The sequence below is a fragment of the Oryzias melastigma genome, linkage group LG14 (assembly GCF_002922805.2).
Source record: "Oryzias melastigma strain HK-1 linkage group LG14, ASM292280v2, whole genome shotgun sequence".
Classification (NCBI taxonomy): Eukaryota; Metazoa; Chordata; class Actinopteri; order Beloniformes; family Adrianichthyidae; genus Oryzias; species Oryzias melastigma.
In genome coordinates this window covers 5,745,140-5,767,089 of record NC_050525.1, presented here as the reverse complement: position 1 = coordinate 5,767,089, position 21,950 = coordinate 5,745,140, and the positions used below count along the sequence as shown (strand labels likewise).

The following is a 21,950-nucleotide window of genomic DNA, read 5'->3' as shown; positions in this document are numbered from 1 at the left end:
AATGTACCCAAAAGAAGAAAAAGAAGAATCTCAGTTGATGAGCATCAACTTGAAGAAGTCGAGGAAGACAAGTATTTAAAAAGATTGCTGACATCTGGAGACAAGATGACTGGAGAGATTGAGGACCTGATGACAGAAGGATGGAGATGTTTTTGGCAGTAAAACACTTCCTGATGTTTGAAAAAGCAGATCATGGACACAATCATCATACCAACATGTGGAGCAGAGACATGGTCTATCACAAGACGTCAAAGAGAAAAGATGACTGTTGCCCAGAAAGCATGAAAAGATCAACGCTCTATATAATAAGGAGAAGATCAGATCTGTAATGAAATAATACGATCAAAAAAAGACATGATAAGCACACCAGAAGAGGCAAAAAGTAGGTGGGCGGGGCATCTTGCCGGAAAGGATACCAAAAACTGGGCTTGGAAAGTAGAGGAACGGACTCCAAGAAGTGGAAAAAGAGCAAAGGGAGACCAAAGCAGTGATGGAGAGACGATAATGAGAAGAAACCTGAAAGGGTTTGATGCATGTGGGGCAAGACCACCAAAAATGGAGACGTTTGTGGAGGCTAACCACCTCCACAAACGTCTTGTGGATTCTAACTGTTTATACAGAGGTCGCTCATTAAATATCATGGATGAAAACTTTAAAATAGGAGTTATGTGAGGTCTTTGTGAGGTCTGATCTGGACCAGCTGCAGACGGTATGTCCCTTCTTGTTTAGACAAGAAGAAGATAGACTGTGAGGACTCAAAAGCAGGATCAACTAACTCATGTCTAGATATCAAAGATCTGAGTTTAAAGATGTGCAGTTGGAAATAGGCGTTCATTAAGAACTGTTAAGAAATATACTCAAGGGACATTGTTTTATTAAATCTAACTCCAAGATTTCTTAGACTAGGTTTTGGCAAATAGCTCAGATCGTCTAGTTGCTGTTCAAAGTCAGAGATTGGCACTATCTGGGGAAACAATCAGACTTCTATTTTTGTTCTGGATTTAGGTGAACTAAATATCATCTCCATAGAGACGATATGAACAAGGTGTTTTTGATATGTGTGTTTTTGATCATAATGCATGTTGGTTTCATGGTTTGAGTCAGTTTTCACTCACATGGAGGTTTTGAGGAAACTCCTGTCAGACTTAAATATTTTGGTTTATTTCTGCACCACCCCCTGCATGGATCTGATCATGCATGAAGACTTTACTCCCATGAGGTGACTGAATAGTTCAGGTATCTGCATGTCTTGACCTCAGTCAAAGGTCAGCCCCTGTAACCTCAGTGACCGTGTCTCTGCAGCGGCTCCCTCTGCTGGCCGGGTCTGGACCTTGCTGTGGTCCGCTGCACGTCCAGACCTGTGACTGCTGCGAACAGCTGAACTGCACATGAACCTTCACACAGACGTCAGGGCACTCTCTTCAAACTCCGTTAGTCATAAGACAGCACATGTTCAGTAACAGGCCGACACAAGGACAGGCAGCAACAGACGGGTCACCGTTTGATTTTCTGACTTGAGTCACAGAGATATGTCAGATTTCTACGTTTCCAAAGAGATTTTCTGTTTCTCCTTCTCGTCTGCTCTCTCGTCTGCTCTTCCAAAGCAGTCTGTAAATAAACTTCAGCTCATTTAAAGCTCAGCTGCTCACCTTTCAGCTCCTGTTAGAAATTCTCTGCCGCCTGTCAGAGTTGAGGCTGGTGTTGGTTTGGGAGTGTCTTCATGCTCTTCGAGACCCCGCCTCCCTTTCAATTCTTTAATTCTGTCTCAGATTTTTCAATCGAAAAGATTTCAACAGCCTCTTCAAACAGTGGATTTGTATTTTACTGACTGCTTTAACGTGATTTAGTTTTGTATTAACTTGTAAAATTCCTCCATTCATTATTTAGAGCTTTTTTTCATTGTGTTAAAGCTTTTCAGCATTCACACTATACTGATTCTCCAGAGCTTTTCTTTGGCATGTAAAGCTTCTCAAACTTTAAAATGTTCAGCAACTACCGTATTTTTTTAGGGTAATTTTGCATTTAGATCCAATTTTAGGAACAGAGATGCCAGTTGGCTAGCTGTTTTTGGCTAATTTACACATTTTATAGTTTTTTAGGCTATTTTGGAGTTTAGATATCTTTAGTCAGCTTACAGCTTCAGCGCTTAAGCTATCACTTCAGCATCACTATCAGTTTTAGCTCTTAGAGCTATCAGCTTCAGCAAATTTAGCAGATTCAGCATTTTCAGCTATCTGCTTCAGTATTTTCTGCCTTTTGCTTCAGTATTTTTATCTATCAGCTTCAGCATTTGTAGCTATCAAATTTAGCATTTTCAGTTATCCGATTCAGCGTTTTCAGCCATTAGCTTCAGTATTTTCAGCTATCATCCTCAGCATTTTAAGCTATCAGCCTCAGCATTTTCAGCTATCAGTTTTAGCTTTTTAGCTATCAGCTTCAGCATTTTCATCTATCAGTTTTAGCTTTTTTAGCTATCAGCTTTAGTATTTTCAGCTATCAGTTTCAGTATTTTCAGCTATCAGCTTTAGTATTTTCAGCCATTAGCTTCAGCCTTTTCATCTATCAGTTGCAGTATTTTCATCTATCAGCTTTAGTATTTTCAGCTGTCAGCTTCAGCATTTTCAAATATCAGTTTTAGCATTTTCAGTTATCAGATTCAGCGTTTTCAGCCATCAGCTTCAGTATTTTCAGCTATCATCCTCAGTATTTTCAGCTATCAGGCTCAGCATTTTCAGCTATCAGGCTCAGCATTTTCAGCTATCAGCTTCAGCATTTTCAGCTATCAGTTTTAGCTTTTTTAGCTATCAGCTTTAGTATTTTCAGCTATCAGTTTCAGTATTTTCAGCTATCAGCTTTAGTATTTTCAGCCATTAGCTTCAGTATTTTCAGCTACCAGTTTCAGTATTTTCAGCTATCAGCTTTAGTATTTTCAGCCATTAGCTTCAGTATTTTCAGCAATCAGTTTCAGTATTTTCAGCTATCAGCTTTAGTATTTTCAGCCATCAGCCTCAGTTTTTTTAGCTATCAGCTTCAGCCTTTTCATCTATCAGATTCAGTATTTTCATCTATCAGCTTCAGCCTTTTCATCTATCAGATTCAGTATTTTCATCTATCAGCTTCAGCATGTTTAGTTTTCAGCACTAGCATCTGCAGCAGCCATATTTAATTTACAGCTCTCACACTAGCATTATTGTAGGTCGCGTCATGTATCTATTCTATTTTATTTTGAACCTGTTTTTAAAAATCTCGTTTAACCACATTTGTTTTCTGGTTTAAGTGCTTCTGAACATCTTCATGCTGCTGACACACGAGGTCCATGTTAGCGCACATCACACTGTGGTTGTTCAGACCGAGATACTGTTTCTCTATAACATGCTGTCGTCTATCAACAGAATTTAAAACTAGTTTCCCACAACAGTATTTTAAATTGAAACTGCATCATGGAAAAGAGTAAATATGTTTTATATTCACTTAAATGTTAGAGTTTGGGTCACAGAACGTGACTATAATTATCTGTATTTTCACTGTTTTATTACCTCTATTGATCATTGAAGATAAGCTGAGTTCAGAGGCTGCACTTGACCTGGAAATCACACATGAAACCTTTGATTCAAAGTATTTTTATAACTTCTGTTCATAATTTACTGCTAGTTACTGTAGTTATCAGAGACCCATGAAGGATAACTGTTCACCCATTCTGATGAGTCTATTTGTTTTCTCTCTATAGGCTTTTGGGGTGTCAAACCTTTCCCATTCATTCCATTCAAAGTCATCATCTTGATTATTGGAACATTTTTTTAGAGTTGGAGAACTCTGAAATTTTCCTTAATGTCTCCATCTAGTGGAGTCAAACAGAAGATGCATGTGGGCCTCTTTGAGACAAACGAATGAATCTCCAGCTGTTTCAGAGACACATTTTTGACAGCAGAAAATCTGATTTGAAATCATTTGACATCTCAGTGTAAACAGGAGCATAAATCTATGTAATGTGATTTTAGCCGCAGCCCTGCAGACGGTGCAAAGGTCTGAGGAAACAGCTTTCCAACACTCAGATTTGGGAGCAAAGGTCTTGTAAAAAATCCAGGAAAATCTGTTTCACAAAAAATAGCAATTATAAAATATTAATCATAAAAAAGACACCCTGTAATTGTTGCACTTTTCCTGTTAGTTGACAAACTGACCCCAGCCCACATCAGAGAAGTGAAGGTTAGGTGGACCTCAGGTAATATATTGTCACAAGAAAACGTTTGGGGACCCCATGATGTAGAAATATGTTGGGCGGGCCACAGGCTCCCCGCTCTGCTCCACATCCTCTAGGATGCTGAGGTGTGTTCAGGTGTAGAGCACGTGTCAGTGTCAAGGCCCGGGGGCCGGATCCGGCCCTCCAGATAATAATATCCGGCCCTTCAGTTCATTTCATTTTATTGTTATTAATGGCCTGATGTTATCTTGTCCTCATTTCTAACCTGTATTATTTTGATCAAATACAGAGAGTAAAACAATGATGTTTATTTAAGGTTTAAGTTGATTTATTCTGAAATAATATTCCTGCATTTTTATTATTGATGATTATGTTAAAAAGTTACAGTTTTAAAGTTTTAAAAATTTGCATTCTGCTAGCTTTTTGGACTATTTTGGCATTTACTAAGTTTTTTTTAGGCTTTTTTGGAGTTTAGCTGATATTTCAGCAACATGCTAGATGTTTAGGCTAATTTAGGATTTTTTTTCATTTCTTTTAGGATATTTTAAAGTTTAGCTTTTTTTCAGCTACATGCTAGCTGTTTTGGCTAACCTAAGTTGTTTTTTTTTCTTTGTTTTTTAGGCTAATGTAGCATTTAGCTAATATTTAGCTGGCTATCAGCTTCAGAGTTTTCAGCTATTAGCCTCAATGTTTTCAGATATCAGCTTCAGCATTTTTAGCTATCAATTTCAGCATCTTCAGCTATCAGCACTATCATCTTCAGTGGCCAAATTCATCTTACAGCATTCACACTATCATTATAGCAGGTAATACTATATATCCAGTTCATAGTTTCGATTTTTAAAGTTTTAAAATTTTAGCTTTAGAGTGTTCATTAAATGTTTATCCTGGTTGACTTAACGCGTGTTTTTGGATTTTGGCCCCTGTGCGATTGAGTTTTACCCTCCTGTTGTAGAGATATGATGCCAAATCAACATGTTCTGCAGTGGGCTGTAATTCTACTAGGAGATGTACCAGTAGATGTTAGTGAGCAAAATTATATATCTGGACAGCTCCAATACTGCTTGACATAATCATGATTAAAAGACCGCCGAGCACACTTTATATGGAAAGATTTTTGTGCCACCATATTGCAAACAAAAGTCACAGTTTTGAGATAAAAATGTTCTTATGTGGAAACAAAATGAAAGTGTTAAGAAAAAAAAGTTAATACATTGCAAATAAAAATATGTCTTTTTTTTGCTTTAAAAATATTTTGTGTTTGCAGCACTTAAAATGTTTTCAGCTCAGGACTCCACATCACCCTTCCCTCTTTTCGACAATGACATGTTGGTAATTGTGTTGTCACACCTCATCATTTTTATAGCAACTCCACAGGAGTGAGGCTTGCAGGGAATCTAACTGCATCTTACCCAGACATGCCACACGCTTGCAAAGAAATGTTGTTTATTTCTTGATCTTTTCACATTCCGATATTTATTTCCCTTTGCTCCCTCTAGTGGTGGAATTGCGCATTGCAGTCATTTCTTTAAATTACCATTTTCAACATCCATATATTTTTTTTCCTCTTCATGACTGCAAGGCAAGGCAAGTTTATTTGTATAGCACATTTCATGTACAGAGACAATTCAAAGTGCTTTACATAAAACATTAAAAGAAACAATCAAAAGAAATAGTAAAAATGTCATTCATCATCATTCAAATCATTAAAATAAAATTAAAAGAAAGTAAAAAGATTTTAATTTAAAACAAGCATAGATAAACAGTGCGGACGTAAACTTTTGAATACATATTAATCAAATGCAGCTGAGAACAGGTGAGTCTTTAACCTGGATTTAAATACACTGAGTGTTTCAGCAGATCTAAGGTTTTCTGGAAGTCTGTTCCAGATCTGTGGAGCATAGAAGCTGAATGCAGCTTCTCCATGTTTAGTTCTGACTCTAGGAACTGATAAAAGACCGGATCCAGATGACCGGAGAGGTCTGGCTGGTACATACTGGGTCAGGAGGTCAGTCATGTATTTTGGTGCTAAACCATTCAAAGCTTTATAAACCAGTAACAGAACTTTAAAGTCTATCCTCTGACAGACAGGTAACCAGTGTAAAGACCTCAGAACTGGACTGATGTGGTCTACTTTCTTGGTCCTTGTGAGAACCCGAGCAGCAGAGTTCTGAATAAGCTGCAGTTTCCTGATGGATTTTTTTGGTAGTCCTGTAAAAACACTGTTACAGTAATCAAGTCGACTAAAGATGAAAGCATGCACTAGTTTCTCCAGGTCCTGCTTAGACATCAGATCTTTAATCCTTGAGATATTTTTTAGATGATAATAGGCTGATTTAGTGACTGCCTTAATGTGTTTATCAAAATTTAAGTCTGTGTCTATCACTACACCCAAGTTTCTGGCCTGGTTGGTAGTTTTTAGTTGAATAGATTGAAGCTCTGTAGTGACGTCCAACCTTTTTTCTTTAGCCCCAAAGACAATAACCTCAGTTTTGTTTTTGTTTAATTGAAGTAAGTTGTGACACATCCAGTCATTAATGTCCTCAATGCATTTACCAAGAGCCTGTACAGGGCCTCGGTCTCCTGGTGTCAGTCTAATATATATCTGTGTGTCATCTGCATAGCTATGGTAACTAATGTTGTTGTTCTTTATAACCTGGGCCAGTGGGAGCATGTAGATGTTAAATAGAAGTGGTCCCAGGATGGAGCCTTGGGGCACTCCACATGTAATTTCTATCGGCTCAGAAGTGAAGTTACCAATTGACACAAAATATTTCCTGTTTTCTAAGTACGTTTTGAACCAGTTTAGTACTGGCCCAGTGAGACCCACCCAGTTTTTCCAGTCGTCTGAGTAGTATTGAGTAGTATTGCGTGGTCAACTGTGCCAGATTGAACCATCTGGAGGGCCAGGTAAAGCCAGATGTTTGACACTCCTGGTCTAGACCAATCAGCATGAACCCTCTCGCCTGTGATTGGCTGTTTGGTGGCACACATATTACAATAAATTGAAACTTGTGAACGAAGATAAAAGATCGAGCCAAACTGAGATTAAACAAAACGCATCTAAAACATATGTGCTGCAAACTCAAAAATATATTTTAAAAGAAAAAAAAAACGTTTTTGATATTTTCATTTGCAAATTATGATTTTTTTCTCAACACTGTACATTTTGTGTGATATTTAGAGAATTTTGATTTTAAAACTGTGACTTTTGCTTGTAATATACTTGTACAGTAGTCACTCCATTCTCGCAGTGGGACTTTAAGGGCGCGTGACGCACGAGGTGGGGTGTGGCGTGGTCGGGGCCGACCTCCTCAACTCCAAACACTTCCGGCAGCGTCGGCAGTTTGTTTGTGGAGCAGCATGAGCGCAGCGGAGTGGGAGAGGAGGTGCGAGGCGGAGTGGGGTCTGCAGGGAGCGCCGATGCCCGACCACCTGGACTGGAAGTCCATCTACGAGGCCAAGCCGCTGGGACGGAACCTGCTGAAGAACCCCGCCCCTCTCGGTACCACAACTCTGCACGTACAGCTCCAGAAGTTCTGTTTCGGGCTGAGCTGCAGCTCTTAGTGACGCTCACTGACAGGAATGAGAGAAGTTTGTTTAACTGGAATTGTGTGATCATTATTTTCGTGGATGAATCCATAATCAATCCGGTCTGCAGATCTACTGTCAGTGCAGGAATTTTAGGGCTGGATATCGATGATAATTTCCAGAAACGATTCGATTCGATTCACAAGAGCCTGAATCAATTCCTTCCATTTTTTTTTTTTATTCTTTCCATCCTCTCAATTCAATTCGATTCAATTTCATTTTGAGTTTACATACTTAAACACATTTGTTTAGAAATACGGCGTTTCAGTTTGGCCACTAGGTGGAGCTCGCAGAACAGCAGTACAATTTAAAAAAAAGAATAAAGTATGAGCAAAAAACGATGCTTTAGACCACAAATTGTTTATTTAAGAAATATTTTCATTAAATATTTTCGAAAATTCATGATTGTGAGTTTATAAATATTTTCATTTAGTCAGAAATGTATGTTTACGTCGACCGAGTGTTGGAGGAAATTCCATTAAACGTTAGCATCAAGCTAGTGGTCTTAAGCTTTATGTACTAAATCGATCAATAATTTTATGAATCGATTATTGATCTTTTAAGCTTAAGTCAATGAATTGGTTTAGTCAGCTGAGCCCGGGCAATTGCCTCTTCTATTTCTGATTGACTATTTTTTAAAGAGGATTTTTCAGCTTCTGCAAAGCTAAGGAATTCTGCTTCATGTTGAAGTCTAAAGTGCATCAGTCGTCTGCAGTCTGAAGAATATTATTCAGAAATGACAACAAGTCTGTTTTGAACCCAGTAAACCTGAAGCTGCTCTCTGATCTTTGGGTCTAACTCATGCAGGCTGACAGCCGTCAGGTGAGTCAGAGCAGGTGAGCCTGGGGTCGGTCATTAAACTTCAATGGCCTCCTTGTTTGACCTGCTTGAAGCTGAGGTGTGTCATCAGCAGGAGCTGAAACACACCCAAGGATTCCCAGAATCCCTCCTCTGTTCTTTGTGCTGTTTGCTTATTTAATCACAGGGTTGGATTTTGCTCGTCCCCACAGGTTTAAGTAAAGCCTCGCCCCCACCAGAACCTGACCTCCCTGATGCCCCCCCACGTGGACCCCCACGCTTTCAGCCCGATGGTGAGGGAATCCGCTTATTTATGATCTAACTGTGGGTGTCAAACTTCATCGTAAAGGGGCCAAAATCCAATACACCTCAGGTCGCGGGTCAAACAGGATCAACATTTATTGAACACACTAAAACTACATTTTTAAAACTTTAAAACTGTAACTTTTCAACATAATTATGAACTACATATATAGCATTATCTGCAATAATTCTAGTGTGAATGCTGTAAGCTGAATTTGGCCGCTGAAGATGCTGAAATTGATACCTGAAAACTCTGAAGCTGATAGCCAGCTGTGATATTAGCTATATGCCAAATTAGCCTTAAAAAATGAGGTTATTCCAAATGGCTAGTCTGTAGCTGAAAAAATAGCTACATTTCAAAATAGCCTTAAAACTGAAAAAAACTAAATTACCCAAAACAGCTAGCATGTAAATATTAGCCTAACTGCAAAAAACAAAACAAAAAAAAAACTCTAGATTAGCCATAACAGCTAGCACGTAAATATTAGCTTAACTCCAAAACAACCTAAAAAAGCCTAAATTAGCAAAATAGCTAGCATGTAGCTGAAATATTAGCTAAGCTCCAAAATAGCCTAAAAAATCTTAAATGCCAAAATAGTCCAAAAGGCTAGCAGAATACCATTTTTTAAAACTAACTTTTCAACATAATTATGAATAATAAAAAAGCGGGAAAAGAAGAAATCAACTTGAACCTCAGATAATTTTCAATATTTTACTCTCCATAAAAACATATTTTGTAAATTTATACAAGTTATTATTATAATAAGTTCAAGATAACATCGGGCCATTACTAACAATAAAGTAAAATGATCTGGAGGGCCGGATAGAATTACCCGGAGGGCCGGATTCGGCCGTCGGGCCTTGACTTCGACACATGTGATCTAAATGATTCTTGGATGGTGTAACAGATCCCTCCTCGTCCAGGTGACTTTACTGCGTGGACTACGGGCACTGAGGTTCTGCCCTACGACACCAGTGGCATCCCTGAGGGGGTAGTGATCTGCGCTCTGCCCCAGTTCAGGTAAGACTCTCTGCAGACCCGCCGCAGGGCTGGATCCTGGTTCAGATGGCTCTGACTCTGGCTCTCCCGCCCTAAGCTGGTTCACCCTGGAGCAGGTGGTGGACTTGAAAGCGGAGGGCCTGTGGGAGGAGCTTCTGGATGATTTTCAGCCTGAAATCGTCGTTCAGGACTGGTGAGTTCCTAAACTCGCAGCAGTTTACTCAGTGCAGTCTGCGAGAAAAGACCTCAACTTGTGATGCCACAAACGATTATTTAAATTGTCGACTAATCACTGATTATTTTTTTGATTAGTCGTCTAATCAGATTAAGCTTTAAATGGATGTAAAACACACATCTTAACCATCATTAGCTGAAAACTCGAAGAGTTTAATCTAAAGCTAACTTTAGCTAACATTTAGCTAAGAAGTTCTGTTGCATGTGTGTCAAAGACAAAGGCAGATGTGGCATCACAAAACCATAGTTTTATGATTTAAAAAGAAAAATAATCTACTATTAACTATTAAAACTCAAACTTTTTTAAATAAATAGTTAAATTTCTGTAATGTGCAGGACTGTGAAATATTTGTTTTAAAAAAGATTTTCAGATCACTACAAAAAAAGTGTTTTTTTTTATGCCTTATGAAATGTAGCTACTAGTGAATGCACCGGGACTGAAGTTACCACCCCCATTGAATTTGATTGGTCCTCAGTGTTAGCCCCGCCCCAACGCAGCAAAACATTTTGAAACAAATGTTCAAACTTGAAAACAAAAAAAGAGTTGAAAGTGAAAAAAACTATTTGAAACTGGAAAAAAAGTTTTCAAATTGACATTTGAGCTTTGAAACCTAAAAAACAGAACATTTGAAGCTGAAAATAACACCAATTTATTTTCAAAGTTTCAGCTCCATAACTTTCCAGTGTGATTAGTGAAGTTTCTCCGTTGACCTATGATCTGTTGTATCTTTCTGTATGTCATTGTGGCTCTAAAAATAGTTATTGTCTTTGGCAAGTCTTTTAGTTTTTTTATTCTACAAAAACATTTACACCTTGACAGATTTCTGGTTGTATGAAGGCTAAAAATTCAATTAAAAGTAAAGAGTTGTATGTGAGACTTTGAGGTGCTGCTGCTCAGTGACTCACTTCCTTCTCTTAAAAATGAGAAGTGACATGAAATTGCTCCAGACTTGAAATATGTGACCACATAACGGACAGATGTGTTGTCATCTCAGCTACGAGGAGAGTCAGCTCCATCAGTCCATCTACCAGCTGCAGGTGAAGCTTCTGGCTGCAGACAGAACTACAGTGATCTCGGAGCACAGCGTGAGCCCCACGGAGGACCTGAGCACGTACTCACACCAGTGGAAGGAGGTGAGCCGCAGACGGACTGCAACGCCACTCTGTGCAGATGCAAACGTCCGGCTGATTACCTCTGCTGGCCTGCAGGTGTCGCACGTGTTCTCCAGATACGGACCCGGCGTCAGATACATCCACTTCCTGCACCGGCTGAAGAACAGTTTCCTGAACGACTTCTTCCCGACGCGCTTCACGGACAGCTCCGTGGTTATCCGAGCGGTTCGCTCCAGCTCTTAGCTGCATCCCCAGTCAAACTTCATCAAGACAGTGGAAGCTGGAACATGATGACTAATAATCTGCAAAACAATCAGAATAGCTAGATTTTATTGATTTATTTCTGCTGAGTTGATGATTTTTATAAGTTAGATTGAATCATTTTAAATCAAATGTCTGTCTTTTTGCGCTTTATTCTTGTAAAAACGCAAAAAATAAAGAAGAAACATGATTATTTTGTTGTTTCAGAATAGATAACTGAGTCAATTTGCATATGGGGATCAAGTTTGGCCACAAGCCTCATCTCAGCTCTTCACCGTTCTTCTCTTCACGGGTCCTCTCAGCTTTCTTCTGCTCCAGAAGAGCCGGTCTCTGGATTTCACAGCCACATCACGGCTGGAGCACAGAAAAAATTCATCCCGGGGTACAGATGCTGTTAGCAGTGGACTAGTAGCGCAACAGCCGAGATGTGTCCGCGGTACAAAATTTGGCCGCCATTACAGGCGGAAAGAATTTTTGAACTTCGCTAAAATTAAGACTGAGGTTGACTGCGTGTGGTACCCGCGGTACCGCCATGCAACAGCAGTTTCAGCGAAAGATTCATGCACGGCTGTTGCACGGCCGTTTCCACGACCGGTCTGCGTTTATACCGCTGCTTACTGCAGTATTTTGTCTGACACGGACACCAGTGAAGATAGAAAATCATTAAAAAAAATTCCAGCGCGCTGTCTTGTGGTGTCTGGATGACTTTTAAGGATAGCACAAGGTTAAACACATACATTTAGTTTCAGGTCAGAAATTATTAAACTATATTTTCTTTTACAGTGAGGAAGCAATGAACTCACTATAAATATGATTCTTTTTGTTTTTTTCATTAATTAACCCGGTGTTTTATTTTTAACATAGGAGTTTGTTTCCAGTCTCCATAAAATCTGCCGCTTCATTTAGAATTGCGCCACAATCAGTCATCCGGCTAGAGTAGAAGCCGACTCCTTGACTAATATAGATTGTTTTTCTGAAATAGAACTATGTTTTATCTCGCGAATCAGCAGACTGTGACTTGTGACCAAAACTCACAGGTATTGAGGATCATCAAAAACACTTCTGATCTTGCATTGTAAACATCTACTAAAAGAACTTTGGAGTTTTGCTCAAAATATATATATATATTATATTTTGACAATACATTGTGAATGTTTCATCAGGACTGTCACTCTCTCTCTGTGCCTTAAAAGAAACACATGCTTCCTCCTTCATCTGTGAAGTGCAAGAAGACATCTCTATCCAGAATTTGCTGGTTCCATCCATAATAAACACCTGCTCTGGATGTTAATTTCCCTTTGTGATTATCAGGATATTTTCAAGCCACTTCTGAGTCATCTGATGCCATTTATTCATGCAGACTCGCTCTGAGCATGCGCGCAACTTAGTGTCCGTGCATATGGGACAAGCTATTGTGCTCTTCAACTGGCTCCCCTCCTGGGAAATTTCTCCATCATTTTCGGAAGCAAAAGTATCCTACAAGCATCTTGAGCTGTCTGGGTTTTTGTGACAAAGTGGAGGAGTCACGTAAAATAAAATCTGCAGTTATGTGAAACCGTGAATAAGCAGCGTGGGGGCAGTATCCCTGTCTATAGGTACTAAGACTCATGGGAAATATGCAAATATTGCACCATTAGTGAGAAAGTGAAACTCAAACATGTTTTGTATTGAGTGTGGATGTGTGCTCATATAATTGAGCATTAACACAAGCAAGAATATTGAAGTTTGCTATTCTGTCTTTTGCACTCTCCCACTGGAACTGTCGAGGGTCGTGCAGTGTATGGGACATTGACAGTTTCTAGACAGTTTTACTCTTGCCCCTCATCCTAGATGATGTATCCAGTGGGACTATTAGCTTGTTGACAAAGATGGGGCGCTATAAAAAAGGATATAAGAAAAGATGTAGTGATCTCTGGCAATTAGCTGGAGGTAGGGAACAAGCACTACAGACTTTCAGACTTAATGGTTTTGCTCAAGAAAAAAATCACTCTTGACCAATGGACTTCAGTCGCCTTTGGTCTGTTCAAAAGCAACAAACTAACCCATTTGAAGTGGTTGAATGTAATTTGGAATGAAGACAGAAAAGGAATCCGGACAGAAGTAAGCAAAAAATGTACTTTTCTTTTTTCTGTGTATGTTAAATATGATATTACTTTTTTTAATGTTCTTGATTTATAAAGGATTTATGAAATATATATATATAGAGAGAGAGAGAGAGAGAGAGAGAGAGAGACAGGAATCGTGTCTGCCTTCACAGAGAATAGCAGTTTCCTCATTTTTTAGACAATTTTGTAAAAAAATTATGTCGGTTCCCATCCAAAAAATAATAATGGTCAGTTTTCCTTTTGGGATTTCTCAAAGCAGACGGCTCCGTGTGTTTCCCGCCAGCCCTCCTGCGCCCCCCCCATAGCAGGTGAGGGGCAGCTCTCTGCAGCAGACCTCAGTGAGGCGTTTATTCTCCACCTTATTTGGTAAAATAGAATATTGGTTCTGTCCAAACACTAGAAATAAATCCCATTTTATCCCTTTATTTTAATGAAATCTCAATTACAGAATGTAGAAGTTTTAGACTGAGTTTTATGACACTCATCTCATAAGGCAGAAGGCTGCAATTCTCTCTTTGAAGTCTGCACCACAGAGCAGCAGAACACCTTCTTTGACTGGCAGCGCAACAGGTGTCGAAGCCAAACGTAGCATCTGCTGTGAGAGATGCAAAGAGGAAACAAACCATTGTTTATTTTTGGATGGGGACCGACATGAATTTTTCACAAAATTGTCTAAAAATTGAGGAAACTCTGCGGTTCTCTGTGAAAGTCTCGCCCCCCGACACCGCGTGAAGAGAACAGTTCATAGAAGACAGACACGCCCCCACCTGTGAGCAGCCAACCTGAAATCCAGCTGGATCTCCCAAAAAAGTTGTTTCATTATTTTTCACAAGCATAATAAAGAAAGTTTATAAGAAATAAAAGGTAAAAGCTGGGAAAAAAGAAGAATTAAAATTCCTTTTTTTTTTTTTAACAAAAAACCTCTTTACTACTACAACTACTACTGTAGATGCCTAAATCCAGTCTTCAGTCTGTGCAAGCAATTCAAAGGTTTGATTTGAATTTAGTTGTTATCTAACAATAATGTCATGACCTTTTTGGGAGGGTTTTTTTTTACTTCAGAATTTCTGAATCTCAGAAGACAAGACAGATGGGAGCAATGTCTTCAATAATAAGTTATAAAAGAAATATTTTGTAATTAATTCTATGTGAATCTATATCGTCTAGGGTGCAAAGTCAGTGAGAAGGAAAAATGATGGAAATGGGGAAAAAAAAGCCGTGGAGACATTGGCACCTCAATTAAGAACCCAGAGCAGATCCCCTGTGTAGAGCATATAGCAGAAGAGATGGGACAAATGGCAAAAGAGCTCATTGCAGATGAGGCCAACAGTAATCAGGAAGAGATTCTATGTACAGAGGAACTAGAATCAAGTAAAGAGGACAGAGGCAGTACTGAAGACTCAGAACAGTCATGTCATAAGAAGCCAGTCCGTAGAGTCCATAAATGACACATGACAAAGATAGGATAATTGTAGAACTAAAGACAGAAAAGCCACTCTCCAAAAGTAAACATATCAAAATAAAGAGAAAAAAGTGTCAAGCAACAGATGTTCATCTTCCAAAAAATACTCTCCAAAAGGGCAATGAGGCACCAAAAACATTAAAAATTATGATAACACAAAAACAGTGGGAGAAGATTAAACCCAAGCATGGGGAGAAAAGCTACACCCTCCATGGACTGATATACTACACTCAGCAAAAATATAAACGCAACACTTTAGTTTTTGTTCCCATTTTCAAGAGATGGACTTAAAGATCTCAAATTCATTCCGGATACACAATTTTACCATTTCTCTCAAACATTGTTTACAAATCTGTCTAAATCTGTGATAGTGATCCCTTCTGCTTTGCTGAGATAATCCATCCCACCTCACAGGTGTGCCACATCAAGATGCTGATGTCTAAGGCACACCTGTGCACTAATCGTGATGTCAGATCAGCATGTTGATGTGGCACACCTGTGAGGTGGGATTGATTATCTCAGCAAAGCAGAAGTGCTCACTATCACACATTTAGACAGATTTGTGAACAATGTTTGAGAGAAATTGTCATATTGTGTATCTGGAATGAATTTTAGATCTTTGAGTCCATCTCATGAAAAATGGGAGCAAAAACAAAAGAAACCAAAAAAAAAACTTGCCATTTTTCGTGCCTCAGCAAAATCTACATTTGACGGCTGCAAGGCTGTAAACAGTTTTTAGCCCCCCCCCCAAAAAAAACAGGCCTAAACAATGTGACAAACATATATATATATATATAATATTGTTGTGAAGCACTTTGGTGACATTACTCTCCAAAAAGATAAAAAGAGATTCAGGCCATCCAAATATCTCAGAAGAGGAAAGATTGCCAAAGCTGTAAGAAGTGGGGTCAGCAATTACTTTTACTCCACGTTGAAGAAGACACAGGCTGAGGAAGTCATGGCTTTAAACATAACTCGAAGTCCCACAAAAGATGTCTTGAAAAAATATCTTCTGAAGTAAGGAAGAGTGCATGGCTCCCCAATGACATGGTACTGGAACTCATGTTAACGCAAAGAGTGATGAAAGAGACTGGCAGTCACCCATCATCAAAAGGTTATTTTCAACACCTCCAGATTGAGGAATAAAGATTTTAGCTGAACATCTGAGGAGACCAGCACCTGTCAGTCTCTACCTGGATGCTACAGGTGGTGTGGTTCAAAAAACACCAGATCAAAAGAAAAGAGTCCTGTATTATGCTGTAGTTTTGCCAGAGATGGGAAAAAATAACCCCGTTACCGGTCACAGAAATAATCTGCAACAGCCATTCCATTCCAAGTATTTCCCACTGGCTCATGGAATTAAGGAGAAAGTTGTCCTACACAACCAAAAAACAAGTCTCACAGATTGAGACCGATTACAGCTGGGCTCTCATCAATAGTGTCCTTCTCTCCTTCAACAGGGAAAATATTTCAGTGTACCTTACCAGGGCATATGAAATAGTGTCTGAGCAAACTGATCAAATACCCAACTTTACTGTGCTGCACCTTTGTCTGCCCATATTCTGAAAGCTGTGTCACAAGCATTTGGGCAAAAAACTCGTGAAAAATTCATAAAGGAGTCTGCAACTTTCTGCTTTGCTCACCTTCTCAACTACACAAACATCCACTCAGCCCTTGAAGTGTTCTATCACATGTGTGTGCTTTTTCATGCTAAAAAGTACACAAATGTGGTAAAAGTAAAGTGTATCTGGACAAGTGTGTCTTGCAAACAAATCATCTGAACAAGGTGAAACTGACGGGAGAGGGAAAAAATTTAGCACAAAGAAAACCATAGAAACCATCCTACGAAAGTCACCTTTTACACAAGCTTTTCAAGTGAGACGGGACCAAGCAAACTGACTTACTCTCAGATGATGCAGTTGCCATGAAAAACACGTACTTCTGCCCTGGAATCATTGACACCCTCTTCAGATCGTACATGGTTATCTTCCTATTGTGGAGTGGTGTGTTATTGGGGGACTTGACACGGCATCAAAGCAACAAAACTGGCAAAAATGAGGAAAGAAACAAAACGCGAGACACAAACTGTCAGGTTGAACTTTGGTTTCATTCGGTTAAGCACTCCATTCTTTCCCAGAAGAGGCATCTCAGACCAGCAGAGTTCATCTAAAAATATTTGGTTCATTACAAGGAAGATATGTAGAGCACATTGGGCAACATAATCTTCCAATGCAAATTCTAGGAAAAAAAAAAAACTTTCCTTGTTCCATTCAGCCAGATGATGACCATGAAGAACAGTGGGGACAGTTCTGCTGTTGTCTCTAAATCAAAATAAGTCAATCCAGCAAAAAACTCCCAGACCAAAGCATCCAATACTTGGATGAGGACCATCAACGTAAATATGTCCAGGTAAATATGTTTTAAAGTATGATGTTATACATTAAACCAAGACCTCTATGAGGCGTTTATATATTTTTGAATATATTATACAAGTTAATTTCTAATGTCATTATACACTATAGATCGCCAGACTCTTCCAAAGGTATTATTTAAGATGAAAACATCCTGTGTTTGCTACATTCCTGTCTTATAGACAGGTGTTACGTCCCCAATAGCAAACTGGCCCGGAGTCTAGGGGGATGGCCATCAGTGGGGACAATAACATTAAAGATGGACAACCAAAAATAAAAGGAACACAGTTTATTTAAATAAATGGAAACCTGTGTCCTGAAATGAAGCAAAGAAATTAGTGGTTAAGGTTAAAAACAACAAACCAAAACGGAGTTGGGACCTTGGCCAAAAGAAAAAGAAGTCAGGGAGACTGCTGACCCAGCCATGACGACCGTCGGAGTCAGCAGCTCCCTGCTAAGTAGTGATGGGACGAGCAACACTGGTGCGCCAACACTGTGCCGAGTGCACAAGTGTGAAACCCCGTATCGGTGCGTGTATCACTTTAACAAAAAAAACATGTGACCGATACAGGAAGTGTATCGGTTGGAGGTGCCGGCGCCAAATTGTGTTTATAAGGAACCGAACTGCATCAACATGTTGTGGGTTTGTTGTATGGAGAGTAAACTTGTGTCTTTCGGAGTTTTTGCATTGCTTCTACTCATGGACCGTTCTAGGAAATTTTCCAAAGTCTGGAATAATTTTGATCTTTTGACGCCGAATAAGGTAAATCTTTTCCTCCTTTGGCCATTGTTTGCTGTTAGTTCTTAATTCAGTGTCTCTACTCTTTTCTACTAAGAGGTCGGGTTTTTTTTTGTTGATAAAGTAACTTTTTTTTATTGTAGGTGAAGTGTCGGCTCTGCTCAACTGAATTGTCTTATATCAATAAGAGCACGTCATCAATGCTGAGGCATTATAGAGCTCGGCATAGCAGTGAAGAGTCGGCAGACACTCCTGCTGGGAGTACCCCAGGTATGATGACATTCTCACAAACCTTGAATTTTCTAAAATACTTTATTACACACAAAAGGCTTTGTGTAACTCTGCAATATTATTTGTAAAATTACATTCCTTTAACAAGCTTCAAACAAAAATATTTCTTTTTGGCTTCCAGTTCCTAACAAGCAAGTGTTGGAGGCTGTGGTCAACATGATCATCAAAGACTGTCAGCCACTCACCCTTGTAGAAAATGAGGGATTCAGGGCGCTCATGCAGCTTGTTGCTCCCTCATATGTTCTACCAAGCAGGAAGGTATGTGTAATAAATGTATGGTTGAATTAATTAATGAGTACCGTGGATAAAAAGACAGAGAAACATGTATGTATTCATAAGGTATTACAATGTTTGTTTGTATGGTTATTTTCAGACCGTCAAGGACTTGGTGGACCAGAAATATGAGGAGGAAAAGGAGAAAACAAAAAAGGACCTGCAGAGTGCCATTGCTGTTACTTTAACAGCTGACATGTGGACCTCCATTAATATGGAGGCATATCTTGCTGTTACTTGCCACAATGTGGATCAAGACAGCCATGACTTGCATAAGTTAATAAACGAGGTGCCAACACGGTGGAACAGCACCTACCACATGCTGGAGAGAATAACTGAGCAGAAGGAGGCAGTCTGGGTGTCTTTGGCCTCACTGAGAAATGATATTACTCCACTGACTCCTGAAGATTTGATGTAATTGAAGAGATGCTCAGGGTGCTCTCTCCGTTTGAACAAGCCACAAGAGAACTATCTGAGGAAAAAAAGAGTCTCAGGGTCAAAGGTGATTCCTCTGATGAGAATGATCCACATTGAGCTTCAACATCAAGCCTCAACACTAACAAAACCAGCTGCTCAAGAACTGGCAGAAAACCTGAAAAGGAGACTAACTGAGTCCATCTGCAACATGGAATCACTCAGTGTGATGACACTGGCAACACTCTTGGACCCCAGGTTTAAAACAGTCGGCTTCTGTAGTCCATTAAAAGCAACAGAAGCTGTTAAGAGACTGAAGTCTGAGTGTGCTGCTGAAATGAGGAGCCATGAGCCTGACCCAGCGGAAGAACCAAGCTCTTCACATGGATCAGAACCCAGTTCAGGTAAGAAAAACACATTCTTTTGTCCGTTCATATGTATATTTACGTGGTTTATTGTAGTATCACATGACATGATTCTTTTTCATCTGCTAGGGCACAATCTCTGGACACCTCTTGACATGGAAGTTCAGGAGAATAGGATGAACAGCAATTCTACAGCGGATTCCATTGTTGAAGTACAACGCTACTTGGCCGAAGGAAACACACCCAGAACGCAAGACCCATTACAATACTGGAAGAACAACCGGAAAACATATCCACACCTATATCTACTAGCTCTCAAATGTCTGTGCACGCCATCTTCATCAGTTCCCTGTGAACGTGTATTTTCAAAGGCTGGAGAACTGCTGTCTAAGAGGAGAAATCGCCTAGGACCAAAGACACTCCAAAAACTTTTATTCCTCAATAAAAATGTATGAATTAATCCATTTTCAGTGTGTTATTTCATATGATTGAACACTTTGGTTAACAAAATTCCATACATAAGCTAAATATTATAATTCTCAATTTTATTACAGATACATTTGCTGTATTTTACATATTATATTATGATTTCAAGGCTAATGTTGGGTTTACTGCATTTAATTTCTTCCATCTTTTCATTTTATTTACCTGCAATGATTTTTTATGTACAGCAGAGTTCACTACTGAGTGACCAACACAGTGTCAATACACTCCTTGAGGTATCATTATCCCATCACTACTACCAAGGCCCAACCCCAAACTAACACAACAAAACCCAGCAATCCAAGATTGCTGAGGACAAAAGTAACCCAAACCAACACCACACAAACTAAACCCAGCCTGCTGCTCTGCTCCCTGCCTCACTTGGTGTGGCCTCCTCTGTCTTAAATAGACACCATCTGCCAATCAAGGCAGATTGGCCACACCTGCCAGGTGAGCCGAAGGGAACTGGATGGGAAAGGAGGCCAGGCAGCAGCAGCAGGATGTAACACAGGCTTGCGATATTGGTGTCTCTGAAATCCACTGTTATGGTTCTCAAACTATGTCAGTAAAAGAAAGCAGTGTGTTAATTTGGAACAATTTCTTTGTCACCCCCTTTGTGTCACCACTGGTGTACCACAGGGTTCTATCCTTGGACCCACTCTTTTTTTCAATATATATCAATGACATAGGTGACTCTGCAAGAGATTCTCTCATTCATCTCTACACTGATGACACAGTTCTATACTATGTCGGTCCCTCTCTGGATATTGTGAGAAAACAGCTTCAACGTAGCCTTAACGAAATCCAACTTTCCTTCTCCAGACTGCACCTAAAGTTAAATGTGACCAAGACAAAAATCATGTGGTTTGGTAATAAGAGTCATCTACCATCAAATCCCCCCAGTATCACCACGCTCCATTATAAGGATAAATGCTGTTATCACACAATGCAATGATTGTAGGGTTTCATAATTTAGCTTATTTTTTTCTTATTCAATTCAAATTTATTTCTTGTTGCGTCTTTCTTTTTTCCTTTCTCAAAAGGTCTTGCCTTTTGCTAGGCCACAGTTAAAAATAAGAATGCTGTTCTTAATCTGCCCTGCCCGGATAAATAAAGGTTAGAATTTTTTTTTTTTTTTAAGTCATGATTTAAAATCCTTCACATTCATACAAATTACACTTCAAAGTGGCAGGACATGCACATTTTAAAATAAAGTCAATGCACTTACTATTAAACTCTTAATTGCTACATTTAAATAAGTGAGAACAATGACATTGAAAGTGAACAATGAAGATGTTGACTCAACATTTAGTTGTCTCTCATCAGCACCATTTGTTGTGTTTTTAGGTAAACTTTGATGAATATGATGCTGTCCTGTCTTTTGTGTTAGTCAACCACAATCACTGAACTTGTTGGTTAGTAATTGTTGTACTTCATTTGACTTATTCACTTGCTGTTTCAGACAAAAAAAATACTGTTTTCTTTTTTGTTGGTTCAAAGTATATTCATGGAGAGACCAGCACTATATTCCTGATGGACCCAGCATACAAAACATCAGAGCTTGTCAACTCCAAACGTGCTGCAAACAGGATACGGTAAGTCATTATATACTGCTCACAAAAATTAAAGGAGCACTTTAAAGAAGCACATTAGATACATGAGATCTCAATATGAAGTTGGATATCTATACAAATAACGACAGGACAGTGTCTTAGGAACAAAAGGATGCCAAGTCTTTTAATGGAAATAAAAGTTTTCAGCCTACAGAGGCTCAATGATGTAGACACCATCAAATCAGAGTGAAATGAAGATGTGACGGGCTAGTCCATTTTTTCCAAAACTTCATTTCTGCAACTCAAAATGCTTTTCAGTATCTTGTGTGGCCCCCACCAGCTTGTATGCATGC

The 21,950-nt window shown here is 39.2% G+C and overlaps 1 protein-coding gene across 1 annotated transcript; it reads left to right on the top strand.

Moving 5' to 3' along the window:
- Window positions 1–7,489: 7,489 nt before the first annotated feature.
- Window positions 7,490–11,694, top strand: nccrp1 (P1, F-box associated domain containing). The gene is made up of 6 exons (XM_024260649.2): window positions 7,490–7,706; window positions 8,803–8,883; window positions 9,818–9,914; window positions 9,991–10,086; window positions 11,123–11,261; window positions 11,337–11,694. Exons 1-6 carry the CDS (start codon window positions 7,565–7,567, stop codon window positions 11,481–11,483), a joined length of 702 nt encoding a protein of 233 aa, XP_024116417.1. The 5' UTR covers window positions 7,490–7,564; the 3' UTR covers window positions 11,484–11,694.
- Window positions 11,695–21,950: the final 10,256 nt, after the last annotated feature.

What these genes read in the sequence shown, in the direction of transcription:
- nccrp1 (XM_024260649.2), top strand. Translation starts at nt 7,565, where the DNA reads ATGAGCGCAGCGGAGTGGGAGAGGAGGTGCGAGGCGGAGTGGGGTCTG. An exon ending in GAAGAACCCCGCCCCTCTCG is followed by an intron (nt 7,707 to 8,802) that starts GTACCACAACTC and finishes TCGTCCCCACAG; the next exon opens with GTTTAAGTAAAGCCTCGCCC. An exon ending in TGCGCTCTGCCCCAGTTCAG is followed by an intron (nt 9,915 to 9,990) that starts GTAAGACTCTCT and finishes TCCCGCCCTAAG; the next exon opens with CTGGTTCACCCTGGAGCAGG.